Source organism: Gymnogyps californianus, chromosome 2, assembly GCF_018139145.2.
Source record: "Gymnogyps californianus isolate 813 chromosome 2, ASM1813914v2, whole genome shotgun sequence".
NCBI classification, from domain to species: Eukaryota; Metazoa; Chordata; class Aves; order Accipitriformes; family Cathartidae; genus Gymnogyps; species Gymnogyps californianus.
Window position 1 is genome coordinate 52,263,617 of NC_059472.1, and position 14,899 is coordinate 52,278,515.

Genomic DNA, 14,899 nt, shown 5'->3' on the forward strand with positions numbered 1-14,899 from the left:
CCTCCCTGCCCGGACCGGAGCCGTTCCCTCCGCGCATGCGCCCTGCGCCTCCGTCCCAGCCGCTCCCCCCCCCCCCCCCCCCGCCCCGAGTGTTCAAACAGGAAGGCGGACATGTTGGTGTCTTTCGCAGGTTTCCTCGCAGCCGCCGCGGCCGGACCTTACGCTCTCCCCTCCCCTTAAGCCACCTCCTTCCCTCCTCCCTCTCACGCTGCAACCTCGGGTCGGTCCTGAAGTGGTCCGGGCTGCCGTCCCGTACGTGAGGCGGAGGAGCGGGGGGAGGGGGAGCGCAGCCGGCGTTGGCAGCGGCGGGAGGCAGCAAGGAGCCGCCGGCGGCCGCGCAGCGAGGAGGAGGAGGGAGGGAGGAAGGAAGAAAGATGCTGTTGCCGTCGCTCCGCCGTTGAAGTGACTCGTCCCCTGCCCGCGGGGGGCACTCGCAGCGGGGGCCGGGGCGGCCTGTGCGCGCAGCTGGCAGCCCTGCGCTGCCCGCCCGCCCGCCCGGAGCAGGCAGGGCACAGCCGAGGAGAGGGGCAGCCTGTCCCCCCAGCCCGCCCCGGGCTCCCTCGCTCTGTGCCCATGGAAGGACCAACCCCACGGCGCTGAGACACGCTGCCGAGAGGATTTTCCTACTTTTTTTTTCTCCCCTCTCATTTTTGCCTTGTTGGTGTGCCTGCAGGCTTTTTTTTTTTTTTTCCTGTTGTTGTTGCTTTTTCTTCTGATTTTCCGGAAAGAAAGCTGCGCTTCGGAACCTGGCACCGACCCGCCGCCGCTCCTGGAGGGAGAGGAGGAGGAACCGCTACGCTGGCTCCCAGGGCGGCTTCCCCGGCTGGGAAAATGAGGTTGCTGAGACGCTGGGGCCCGAGTGGAGGAGGGAGGGAGAGGAAACCTGCTGCTGCGGAGTTGTGAGCAGCCCAGGAAAGTGCGTGCGTGCGTGGAGGAGGGGGGAGAAGCAGCCTCGTCCCCCCCGCCGCGGACTCTCCTTCGGTTTTCTCTCCCCTTGGTGGGGGGACTTGCCTCAGAGACTTCTGTGATTGAAGGGATTTTGCAGGAAGCGCTTCTCAGCCTGGTATAGGCTGTGTGGTTTCTCTTTTGTGCTCGCTTGTTCCTGTTTTTTACTTTTTCATTATTATTATCCTTACTTTGCTCTGGAATAAGGGAAACTTTTTATCTCCGGAAACATGTCGACGGGAGAAAGTTTTGAGTCTCGGTTTGAAAAAATCGACGTGACTCTAAAGGACCCCAAATCCGAAGTGAACGTGGACTGTTTGCTGGTGAGTAGGGAGCCCCGATGGGCCCCCGGTCCCGTCTCCCCGAATTTCTTACCCTGTGGGACCGAATCTCGCACTCCTGGCTGAGTCACCACCCTGCTTAACTCCGCACTAGTGTTTTGTTTACTCAGCGTTGAGCTGAGGGTGCGTGAATGTATCTATGCAGAGAGCGGCTTTCATGCCAAGGAGGCGCCGACCCAGTCCTGCCTCAGAGTTGTCATCCCTCTCGCTTCATGCACCTTTCTTTTCTTCATCGACTGTCATAAGGGGCGGTGGACACTTTGTACAAAGGCGTAATTCGTGAGTGCCAGTCCTGTGCGTGAGCAGAAGACTGTAAATAGCTTTGATATACCAATTCACTCTTCAACAACTTTTTTTTTTTTAAGAGTGAGGTCCTCTTATGTTGTGGTTAAGCACTGCAGCACTGACTTCAGCCTGTTTAGCATAAACGTTTGCAAGTGCTAATGACGTGTAAAACACAGCTCTAAGATTAATATGCCCTTACAGGTGGGGAAGTAGTCATGGCAGGGGTTTAAATGCATTTTAAACTAATTGGTGTGCTAGGCCTGGGATAGAGGGCTGCTTGCTTATTGTTTCCCTACTTGATCATACCTGATGGTTCGATGGATCTCTCCAGTGCTGTCAGTATTATAATTGCATCATAAGAAAGCAAACCGTAACACTTCCTGACATAAAACCAACATAATTTGGTAGTTGCTTGACGAAAGTGGATGATATTTTAGTTCTGATTATAAAAAGTACCTCAACAAAGTGTGTGCCAAATCCAGCCAATTTGTTTGGGATGTAGCTGGGTACTTAGATATGCCTAGAGATGCCCTTAAATAGTAGCGACTTGTAATTTGTGCTTTTATGCTGAAGTAGAGAATTTCTTTTCTTTGTAGCAAGTGATAAAAGTTCTTTAGTGTGTTTTTTTTTCTGGCTTTCTGTTGTCAGAGAGGAGAACAAGCAAGGTGAATTTGTTCCTAGTATGAACTCTGACGTTTGGGTTTGGGGGGGAAGGGAGACGTGGAGGTGGAGATAGCTCTTGATAGTCATGCTTCATCTTCTGCTGCATGGCTCTTAGCAGAAAGCTCGCTTGAGCATAAGGTGGTGGAGAGGTGAAAAGAATCTAATGAAAGAATCTGTACAAGTTCATGATACTGTGTACTCTCTCTAGCTTATTATTGATTTGTGAGCTTCTGAAGTGTTGACAGGTCAAACCTACATCCCTGGATAAAAGCAGAGCCTTGTGGATGTTGCTGCCACAAGGGAAAACAGCGCTGCGTCTTCCAGTTAACTTGCTTCTTTTGATCTAGTTTACATATCTGTCATCTTAGAACCACAGCTAATGAGAAGAGCTCTGATGCTTAGGGTATACTGTATCAATTTTGATAACTCAAGACTACTGTCAAATTCGACATTTTTACACCCAGCTTCTGTTGATAGATGTCAAGAGTATAGACCCAATTGAGTCCAGAGTTTTACATTAACCATGACTCAATTTGCTAGTATGTGCTTTAATGCTGGCCATACTATGTCACTTCCTACAGTGACAGTGAGGAGGCTGCAGGTATCAAACGTGCAGTTGATAGTATCTTTAACTGTATTCCTTCACCTTTTAATCAGTTTAAGGATTTGCCTCTCTTCAGTTATCTTAATTGCAATTTGGAGCTAAACTGTAGTCAGTTTGGGAATTAACTTTTGTTGGCATCCTTCCTGTCATGCTTGTGTAAAGTTTTAGAACATGTGTTTGCATCTCAGATCTTAAGAATGTCCTTTAAAGTGACAATTTTTTAGAAATCTTCTGAGATTTTTGGGCTTACCTTTGCATATTCTTTTAAAGGCAGCTTCTTATGGTATAGCCATCAGAATTATGTTGTCTTGTTTTGTTTTGGTTTTTTTTTTTTTAGCTAGCCCTAGTTACAGATACTGTTCTTTTAAACTAATACCGATTAAAAAAGAAAGTTCCTCTTCTGAAGAAAGCTGGTAGGTTAACTTCATATGTGTTTGGTCACTATATCAATCTCTCTGCTGGCTGGACTTTTACTTTGTTTCATATCTCTCATCCTGAGTTGGTTCTTGGACTCTTTTCTATAGAATTTAAGTGTCCTGACACTTTCTAAAGAGAATATTTTACACCAGTTCTTAGTGTGATAATTCACACTACAAGCATCATTCTTGGCCCAAGGTACTATTTATATATCAAATCCATTGTAATCTGTGTGGATGTGTTTTTAAGGAAGAAATGCTTAGGTGTAGGTGTAGTTGATCTGTGCTTAAAATATCTTCGAAGATGAACACCCTGTTCCCCTCCCCTCTGCCCCTGGTTAAAGAGAGAGACTTGTCAAGCTCTAGGCCTGGTACACTTAAAAAGAAAATAAAATCATGTTTTTATGATCAGACTACATACAAAAAAAAAATCCTTTTTTGTAAAAACCTTTTAAATCTAAAAACCTTTTTTCCTTTGGCTAGATTTGTGAATTGATGTTATTGCTTTCACTTTTCCTGAGCAAAGGTGTTAACTAACTGTGTGTATCTGAGTGGTAATATATGAATAACTGATACACAGACACTTTAAATTCAGCATCTGATATTTTATACATGTAGGCTTAAAATGCTGGAGTTCCTTTAGATTCAAGAAACACTTTTTTTTGGCTGTGCAAAGAAAAGTCTAAGCAATGCCCTTGGCTTCTCTTAGGATGGTTTTATCCTCTTTAGCTTTACTTCGTTTTGCTTCTATTCTTACTCTCCTTCCCCATCAGTTTGTAGCCCTGTAGACTAAAAGGCAGGCATGGAATAACCTTTAAATCAGTTTTGTAACCATTCTGGTTTTTGTAAAGGTCAAGCCGGGTTCTGTATGCTAGAAGGATTCTAAATTTATATGTGAAGTAGTATGAGAACACTAAGAAAAGAAGATGGGGGGGGAGGGCTGATACAAAGGAAGGTGTGTTACCGTTTCAGGAAGGTGTGGGAGAAGAGTACTGACAACAGAGCAGGCGGAAAAGAGACACTGAGGACTATATAACTTCAATTTACATGCTGCAGGAAGGAAATTCATAAAGTTGAGGTGTAGGAGAGAGATGTGTTTATTTTTCCTGTTTTTTCTTATGCAACTGTAATAAAAACAGAGTAAGAAAATGGACTAAGTTGCAACTGTCTGTAACTAAATTTGTTTCTTTGGGGCTTCCATGCACTTGATTTAGTACTAGGCTGGGAAATCATAGATAGGCTGTCTTTTTTTGATGAGCCATGAGGAGGCCAAAGCCTAAGTTCTGTGTAAAGCATGTGCCACAGTATAATGTAGTGCTTTTTCTCAAAATATCAGGTACTAGGAGTCCTACAGTCCTAAAAAGATCTAATAACACTGTGAAGGCTGCGTTAGGTAGTCACACTCTAGGGTGTGCAATGATCAGGTACTGGTGAATACCATAGGTGTGCTAAGTAGAGCCAAAGGCAATGTAAGTAACTAGCTATTAACTTGAGCTTAGTGTCTCATTAATGATATTAAGCAGTGGAAAGTAGTATTTGATGAGCATACTTCTACAACAATTTTGGAATAAAAACAGATTTCTTATTCCTCTTGTGTTTCTTACTAAATCCTTGGGGTTTATGGGCCTCCAGTTTTTGGAGAGTGGGGAGGGAGGGGTGTAACAGGTGAATGGATGGGGGACATCTTGACCTGAAGCTGCCTGTGCTTTTGATTCAAAAATAACTAGTAAATGTTCATGAAAATGGTTTTTGGTGCGCTCTCTGCTCTGATACTAACTCAGAGAGTCTTTTCATGTTTTATGTAGACGCTTGAGTAACTCAATTATTCAAGTACGTAGTCAATTACTTCAGTAGTTGATTTTTAAAACTTCAGACTTTTGATAGTCTTAATCTTCAAAGATGTCAAATGTTTCACTTGTTCAGCAGTTTGGCTTCAAATTATCTGACAGCAGTAAACACTGCATATGACAAACTTGCTTTATCTAGTCTCAAGAGGTTTCCATTTTTGTTGCACCAAAAATACACAGGTACAGAGGGTGAGTCACCTGTTTTTCCTAGGTCTATTTCATATTCAGCTAGATGAATTAATGTTCATCTGTCTTGCATAGGAAGAGGAGAGATGATCTCATCATCTTTGAGATTTGGAGTTCTAAATCTCTGTTGTCCCTAGACGTTTTTTGCCCTTCTGCTTAACTTGTTCGAAAGTACTTCTGAAGACCTTGTGGTTAGGGATTTGGTAAATAAAAAACAAATAAGAAGTAAAGAATATAACTCAAAGTACCTTTACTTCAGAAGTTCTTATCTATCAAAATAACTGTCGAAAATCACCTTCACTGAAACCACATTAACTATACTCTTAGAATCTGAGTAATGAAATGCTAGAGAAACTTGGTATCAGAGAAGCTTACTTGTTTGCTGATGAAGCGCATGCATAGAAAAAGCAGAGTTTGAACATTTGCAGATTGTCAGCTTCAGAATGCTGTAAGTTGTCTGGAGGTAGTTCAAAATAAGGGGAAATATCATGATTGACTAAATCTCCTTGAACGCCTTTCTACCATTGTTTAGATACAAGTGCAAGGTCCTGGGCTTGGACTGGGGCAATCACCAGTATCAGTACAGACTGGGTGTTAAATGGATTGAGAGGAGCCCTGCGGAGAAGGACTTGGGGATATTCGGAGAGAATATATGAGTATCTCTCTCTTCTGACAGAGAGAGACTTTTTACCAGGGCCTGTAGTGACAGGACAAGGGGCAACAGTTTTAAACTGAAAGAGGATAGATTTAGACTGGACATAAGGAGGAAGTTTTTTTACTATGAGGGTGGTGAGACACTGGAAGAGGATGCCCAGAGAGGTGGTGGATGCCCCTCTGGGTCATGGAAGTGTTCAAGGTCAGGTTGGATGGGGCTTTTAGCAACCTGATCTAGTGAAAGATGTCCTTGCCCATGGCCATGGGGGTTGGAACTAGGTGATCTTTAAAGGTCTCTTCCAACGCAAACCATTCTGTGATTCTGTAGTTAGATCTAAAATAAGACTTCTGGCTGACCTAGAAATATAATTCTGTGTCTTCAAGTTACCATATTCACGCTTTATATGCAAAAATATAATTGCAGGCTAATATTACCTGCTCATCACTAAGAATTATGAAATATATAGGTTGATGTGAAATTAATGATAAAATATATAACTTGGTATGTTAATCAAAGGTAAAATGCAACTGTCAGTTGACTTTGGAAATGCAGTGACTTGGTGGATTCTCATTTCAGATTGTACCTCTTAGAAGACTTTTTTAATATTATGTAAGCCTCTAGAAAGTTAACAGTAGAGATGATGGGACTGTCAAAATGTTAACATTTGATTCACAGTGTATGGTAGGTTTTATACAGGAATGACGGTTAACTTAGGCAGTTCTGCTTATAAAACTAGAGGCTGTAGGAACGTAATTATTTTTTCTATAAAAAGTTTTAATCAAGAATGATAATAGAAAGTTGATGTTAAGACATGTTTCAACAAGAGGAATAAAAAACCTCACCAAAACCCTGTAGTAGATTATAAATGCTCTTGTCAAGTAAAAATATTTGTAAACGATGTCATTTTTCCTGGCAACTGTGGAGTGTTTTAGTTTTTTGTTGGTGGTGGGAAGGAAGAGGGAAACACCTGGAATTTTTGTTGGACAAATTGAAAATCAACCTGTTGGTCTCTAAATCTTTGACTTTGAGGACAATGATAGCTTCAGGAGCCACTCATTGAGAACTTAATAAATATTTAGAAGCACTGTGAGCAGATGATATTGGTAGCCTCACAGTTGCTGTTAGCAGAATTCCCTAGGACATACTTTAGTATTACATAAAAATAAAAAGCTTTTTTAGGTCTCTTACCAAGGGATACTGAGATGTTTGTCTCGATACAGGATGTTTATCTTGAATTTGAGAGGTCCCAAACCATGTAATTAAAAACTTCTATTTTTTTGTGGATGTTGCTTGATGCTATTTATCGAAACTCCTTTGTCATCAAGAAATTGCAGTTCCAAATGGAGATACTGAAAAACTGAACTTCCTTCTTTGAGAACAAGATTAGAGAATGGTTGAAAGTTATTCTGTCTTTGCCTTAATTTGTCCAGTCATTCAAGCAGCAATAAAGCCAGAAGGATGATGAGACAATATTGGTAAAACTGTAAGCACTATGCAGACAACACCCAGTTATAGCTCATTTAAAACAAATGCAAATAATACCATCTTTTAGCTTTCTCAGTAGTCTGCTGAAATAAACACCCTGATTAACTGTGGTTGAACAAGAGCTGAAACTTAATCTTTGTGAAGAAGAGAAGTGATTTGGAGCTGCTCTTGTCCATAGTGTGTTGCTCTGCTGAGATGATTGGATCTCCTGTAGTGTAATCTCTCATCAGATTTCTTCTTGGGCTTTTCAGTATTGATGGATATCCAAACTACATCAGCGGAGTGTAACGTACTGTGGTGCATCTTTGGTTGCAGCAGTCTAGAGACTGTCTAGACAAGCAGCAGTTGCTTGGTCTGGTTAGCTACCCATGTTGCTAGGGGAGAACCGGCACAGGATCAGTACCAGCTTCTAACTGAAGCACGGGTCAAAGTCTATTCTGATACTCAAAATCTTGTAAAGGATTGGCTTTAACTAACTGCAAGTTTGCCACTCCCTGTCAATATTTATACAATACAAACTGTCATGGGGACAGTACTTAAGATCTCTTTATTAATAGGTCCTAATTTAAATCCAACTGCTGATTTCTTTATTTCAGCTTTCCCTCTTAAATTTCTTATATGCAGTCATTTTTCTGTTTCTTTTATAAAGTTGAGAAATATGTAAAAGTTTTTTCTTGTTTTTTTCAGTTGCATGGTCTGAGATGATGCAAAGACCTGATGCTTGGAAACCTCTGTAGGAAACACTACACAAACTAAGACTTTATTTTGGACTGTAGGTTGGAACTACCTAAATGTGTTTCTAGCTTGTGTGTGTCTGGGCTACAGAACTTAGAATTGATCTGGAAACACTAGTGGAATATGTACTTGATTTTTCCTACAGGTCTTCATGAGTCGTAATATTCACTTTAAAAAAAAAAAAAAACAAAACTAAGAAATCCTTGAATTCTAATAGTTATGCAAATATTGAGTAATTACGTCTTTATCTCTTTTATCTTAAAAGCTGCATAGTGTTCAGATAGTCCTGCATTGTATTCAGATGTATTAAATTCTAAGGTATGAATATATTCAGAGGAGAACTGATACTTCCTGATAAAGTCTATTGATGTTAGATATCTACATATAAAATGCATTAATACAACATGGCTGTTTTCCCACGTAGTGACTGACTGCTATGAAAATATTGTTTCTATGGAGGTGAAGAGGGAGGAGAGACTACCTGTGGTAGAAGCTCAAGTGCAAGGTGTCAGTACAACAAGTACCGTCTTCCTTGAGTATGAATGACAGAGTCCAGCATGTTAATTCCACCATTGAGATCTAGGAGCACCTTTGACTACAAGTGTTGAGTGACTCTATGTTAAGGTACTTAGGAGGGGAGGAAGCCTCTCCAGCCAGGAGATGATAGAGTAGGAGTGGATGGGGAAGATCCTTCAAGGAGGAGCGAGACTGAAGGTAGGATAATGAGTTTGTGCTGGTTATACTTGCCCCATGCCTTTTCACAGATGCCAGGTTGTGCAGAACAATAGTGGGCATGACATGAAGCTGTAGTTGAAAATACAGGTGATACTGGTGCCTCACAACTTTGTCTTGATATTATGCACTGCTGTCAGTGTTAGAGGTGGAATCATAGCATTTCCTCACATGCCCTTCTTTGTTACAAAATCTCATTGTACCAATATATTATTATACTCATCTCTTCTTAGAAAGTGGCTTCAATTGTAGGCACGCAAAGAATCCTGTCAGTATTAAGCTGAGAGTGTTTACTCTCCCCTTGCAAAGAGGAAAGGTTCTTCTGCCACTTCAATCTACCTAGCAGTTGTTTATTGCTTTAATACATCTTCTGTGAGCTGCTGTCCTCCTCCTTAAACTGCAGTTACTACTCAGTTCATTGGCAATTAAACAAACAATTGCCAACATACCAATGATATGGTTTGTGGTGGTCTTGGGACCATTCAAACCTGCTATTACATGCTATATATCCTCTTTTGAGGAATACAAGGCCAAAAATGGTGCCAGCCAAATGGTAGACTTATTAGGACTTGAAGTTTTTGCTCTGCTAGTATTGGCAACAATATTTATGGCTTTTGAAACAGGGGCTATTGTTGCCAACACTAGCAGAGCAAAGATGGTGACAGAAATAACAAAATGCCCATTATGGGCTATGGAGTGAAAGCTGAACTATTGATGTGATTGTGTGTTTTGTTGGGTTGGTTTTTTTGGTTGTGTTGGTTTGTTTTTTTTTTTTAAAGTACACTGAATTTGAAATTGGAGATGTCACTAAGAAGCTAGGTTCTCTCTGTAGAGAATAGATTAGTATGCTTCCTGGAAGAGCTTTTTTCTTTTGTCTTTTACTAAGTAATAGCTCGTGGCTATTTTCAGCCTTTCTCATACCTCACAAACTGTTTTGTGCATACGGTTTCTGGATGTAGCATGACCTTAAAGTGTCTGGAGATGCTTTTGGCTTGTAAAATCAGATGGTTGGAGAAATCTTCAGAAGTAGTCTCACTGTGGTTCTGAAACAAGCTGTCAAGGCTGTTGTTTGGAAGACCACATTCAGGAGAATTCTGGGTTGTTTATCTAAAGAATAGAGTTGTAACACAAAGAAGGTCTTGTATCAAGTAACTTGCACACTCAGAGCTGTTCGTCCATTCCACTTGGCAGATTGGATTGGAGTAAGGAAAGGACTAAAAGTATCTCTTGCTTTTAATTCTTGATGAGTGTAAGGTCAGAGGAGTCTTTGAAGTTTTCTCCTATTGTTTCTTTTCTGTCCTAAAATGCCTTAAGGCTCTCATAACAAAGCTTTTATCCTTCTTGATGCGATGTATACATTAACACTATTTTCATCAGTAGTTTGGACTAGAGATGTAATCAAAGATGCCATTTAGAGGAAAAATTGGAGTGTTGTGATGCTGGTGCTGCTGGAGCTGCTTCAGTTCTGGGACTGCAACTGTAAATGACTCTTGTGTAACTTTCTGCCTTCTGTACAGTGCAATTGGTTTTGGCTAGCATCAGGAAAGAGTCAGGATAGCTGCATTGTTCTTGACCTTACCTTTTCTTTTGGTCATGACAACCTCCTCTTTGAGCTCCCGGCAAAGAAGGGAGTCAGGTCAACTTTACCTTCATATAAAGAATAGTTTCTGTCATAGTTCTTGATAAGTTCATGGGAAAGACGTGTCTGAGAACCACGAATTCTAGGGGAAAGAAAAAAGGAATTTTTTGATATACTCTTTTTCATTGCAGTTTGACAAACTCATAGACATGGTCAGGAATAAAAGATTGATTAAAACCATGTATTTGCAGGTTGGGAAGTTTCTTCCCAAGTTTCTGATGCCCTGGGAGAACAAACTTAATTTTTCAATTTAAGATTCAACCAGAATAGGCAGCTGAAGATTTTCCTTCAAATCAGGCTGTCTTGTGAGAGGTTGACTAACTGTACCAAAACAGGACATCTTTCATTTTCTATCTTTCTTGTGTGTTTCAACATCAGCAAACTTACCTTCCAGTGGTGTTGCATTACATTTTGTGGAGGACATAACAGTATCCAACAAGGTGTATTTTGGAAACAAGTTGATGAAATGGTAAGCTTTCTTCTGCAAGAGGAGTTATCAGTCAAGTCTTTACATTTAATTTAAAAAATTTGTTTTACAAAGTGATGGGTTAGCAAAAGTGAAAAAAATGAAATATGGCTATGAGTTTTTGAAGAATTACTTTCATTAATGTTTTCACAAAATATATTTATTTTCTCAGAGGAATTGGAATCAACATAACCTTTTTCATAACAACAGAAAAAGACACAGTCTTCTTTTTTTAACAAGTAACTTGCAACTTTGAGCTAAAGCTCATACTTAAGATTAGACAATCTCCTGTAGATCTTGCTTGCCTTGGAATTGCATCATGATAAACAAATGGTTTTCAGGTATAATGAAGTGCAGCTTATCCATCCTAGAGCTGTAGAAATGAGCTATTTTATTGGTTAAGCCTCCTTTCTTCATCTAGAAGAAAATGGAAGCCATGTTAACCAAAAGAGCTCATGCTTAAGTTGGGTAAGATACCTGTCTCCTCAGCTCTGCAAAACACAAGAATCACTTAATTTTTTAATACAGAAGGGGGATGTCTATTACCAAGATCTCATGTTCTTCACTGTTCAGATCAGTTAATTTCTGTTTCACTTCTGCAGAAGTGAAGAAGTAATCAAGTTCTGATAGGAAGAGGAGGAGCAACTAATTGGGCAGATGACAGAAGAAGTAATTTTGTCAGTAATGCCAATCCTGTCTATTCATAGGCTCTCCAGTTAATTCTTAAACTCGTGCAGTGGATATTTGCCTACCATAAATTACTTCATTCTTAATAGTTTTAAAAAACAACTGTTTATCCATTTGACTTTGAGATTGTGGAAAGTCAATCATTCCATTTAAATACTTTCTCTTGTTTGAGTACCAATCAAATCTCGCCTGAAAAGACAGAGGTTGAAATCAAAGTTGTTGTGCCATATTATCCTCTTTTCTCCTCCTACTTAGTAAGTGAAATATCAACAAATAGGGAGCATCAGTACAGTATCAGACCTGTGATACTGTCCTCTTGTACTTTTGAATAGTCCTAACTGCAGAACACAAGACAGATTTCACTTATGGGGTGGTGGTAGGGTACAAGAACCAAAAAAAAATGCTCTTTGTGTAGAAGGAAGTCTTGTCTGTCCATAAGATATAAATACAAATACGAGGTTTGGAAAACGGGCAGAGAAATTAGGAAGATTGTAATTAAAGATGATTTTGGGGTTGGACTTGTTTGTTTGGCCTATGATGACTTAAGTCAGGGCTTCCTGATTTCTTCAGGCTTTTTGTGAGACTGTTTTGAATTTCTATTTCCTGCATCTAAAATAAGGAAGTACTTCTCCCCCCCCCCCCCCCCCCCGATTTGTGGGTTTGATGGTGTGGAGGCAAGCTACTGTTTGTACTCTTTTTAAGAGGTAGGGAAATTTCACTGGTAGTACCGTGGTGTATTTGAAAAACAGACCTCAAGCTTCAAGCACACATGTGGCAAATATAAATGACCAAAAAAAACCTCCACAAGAAGACTTTTTAAACTACATCGAAAGGAAGGTGTGAGTCTGTTTATAACATACCAATGAAGATGCAATGTTAAACTGTGCTATTTTACTATAAGCCATTGCTTTCGGATTCTTAAGTATTTTGAGTTAGAGTTGTATTTTCTTTAGTTACAGATGTTCCCACAGATAAATACGGGAAACAGATTTATCTGAAGATAGACTTATTGACTGCAAGATACTGTTTTTAGGTAAAGAAAATTGGTTTCTCTGTGTAGTAGTGTATATTACTACATGAGCCTAAAAATTACTTTACTTCAATATAATAAACATTTTTACAGTGCTTTAACTTTTTTAGTAACATGGAAACTTTAATGTTCATAACGTTCGTTGGTCTCTAACTTTGCATAGACTGTGTGGTAGGGATTTATTGTATTTTCTAGGGGGAAAATTGGAGACAAATTAAGAAGAGCTTCATGAAATTTGATGCTTTTTATGGAAAAAGTTCAGTACTGCCTGACTGCTTGAGCTCTGTTGTGTGTGTATATGAAGCTGTTAATATGAAGATGTATGCATTTTAAACTGCAGTTAAACTTATAAACTACAGTGTCCAATGCTCAGCTGATAATGCTCAGTAGTATAACAGGAGGCTGTTCCTGTTTGCCATCGTTTCCAGTAGTGTAATCACTGGAGGAAAGGGGGAAAGATCACTAAAATGTTCAATTGACCTAAATAGTTCAAGGGTTGTAATAAATAAAGTTCATTAGTTCTCTGAAATAATTCTCCTTCTTGTTAGCCTTACATATTGAGTAGGTAGTGTTTTTCTACCTTAACAAATTCACGTGCAACTATTGCTTGCATTTTACTTTACTTCTGAAGGTGTGTTTCACAGGTTTCCAGGAAAGCCTTTCTGTGAAAAGCTTCATTAATCACTTGAGAACATCATTAAATAAATGAGTTGGCTGGAAAGAAAAGATTTATGTTCAGTACATTCATGGCACTTTTTTATATATACTTACACACATATATATGATGAAAAATACGAAGTCCTGACATGCATTTTCTTTTAAAATAAAAATCTCTGCAAATTCAGTTGAAGTACTCTAAGCTTCAGAATAATTGATAGGAGTTTTTGTTTTCAATACTGTGAAATTACAGTTTTCTACTCTAGATTTTGTTAGAAGGAACTATGATGAGAATATTTCTATATCCTGTGTCATGACACCAAAATGGCACAAGGAATTATCTGCATAAAGTTTGGTAATATGTAGTTGAATTAATTTTGGTGAGACATCAAATATACTGTTCTAAAAATGCTTCAAAAGATCTCTTGGTGGTCAATGGTTTTTACTCTGGCTGGCAGCCTGTCACAAGTGGGGTCTTCCAGGCTTGGCTACTGGGCCTTACGCTGTTCAACGTCATCATAGATGATCTGGATGATGGGGTTGAAAGCACCCTCACCAAGTTTGCTGATGACACTAAACTGGGTGGTGAGGTGGATGCTTCGGAAGGGAGAGCCATCTTACAGAGAGACTTGAACAGGCTGGAACAGTGGAGAAGTAAGAACAGTAGGAAGTTTAACAAAGACGAGTGCAAAGTCTTGCACCTTGGATGACATAACCAAAGAGCCCAGTACAGGCATGGATCTGTGTGGCTGGGCAGCAGCCTTGCTGACCTGGGGGGTCCTGGTAGACAACAAGCTGAATATGAGTCAGCAGAGCACCGCTGCAGCAACAAAGGCAAACTGGATCCTGGGCTGCATCCCCAGGGGCATTACTAGCAGAGATGGAGATGTGATCATTCCACTCAGTGCTGGTCAGGCTGCACCTGTAGTGCTGTGTCCAGTTCTGGTTCCCAGAATTCAAGAAAGATACAGACAGACCTAAGAGGGTCTAAAGGAGGGTTGCAAAGATGATCAAAGGGCTAGAGAACCTGCCTTGTGAGGGAAGACTGAAAGGGTCTCCCTGGAGAAGAGAAGGCTTGAGGGGACCTCATCACAGTATTCCAGTGCTTGGAGGGCAGCTACAATGAGGATGGAGGCTATCTTTTCACAAGGAGCCACATGGAGAAGACAAGGGACAACGAGTACAAGTTGCACTGGGAGAGGTTTCATATCTATATAAGAAAGAAATTTTTTACAGTGAGAACAAGCAATCGCTGTAACGGCCTCCCCAGGGACATGGTAGAGTCCCCATCATTGGAGGTTTCCAAGATGCGACTGGACAGGGTGCTAGATAATCTCATCGAGGCTCCCTTTCCCATGACAGGTTGGGCCAGATGACCTTTCAAGGTCCCTCCCAGTCTAGGCTGTTCCATGGTTCTGTGATTCTCCAGCTTTTGAGAAAATACCTGTACAGTGTTTCATTGGTTAGTTTTCCCTTTGTCTTTTTCTAGCTTTGGTTTCAAAGCATCAATGAAGTTCTTGAATCAG

General features: G+C 40.5%; 1 protein-coding gene across 2 annotated transcripts in view; it reads left to right on the forward strand.

Annotated features, from left to right (window-relative positions):
- Positions 1 to 420: 420 nt before the first annotated feature.
- Positions 421 to 14,899, forward strand: part of ROCK1 (Rho associated coiled-coil containing protein kinase 1) — a 94,066-nt gene continuing 79,587 nt past the window's right edge. For both annotated transcript variants that reach the window (XM_050892873.1, XM_050892875.1), the window contains exon 1: positions 421 to 1,268. In XM_050892873.1, the coding sequence (XP_050748830.1) occupies positions 1,176 to 1,268 (93 nt within the window). In that variant the 5' untranslated portion in view covers positions 421 to 1,175. The remainder of the gene's footprint in view (positions 1,269 to 14,899) is intronic.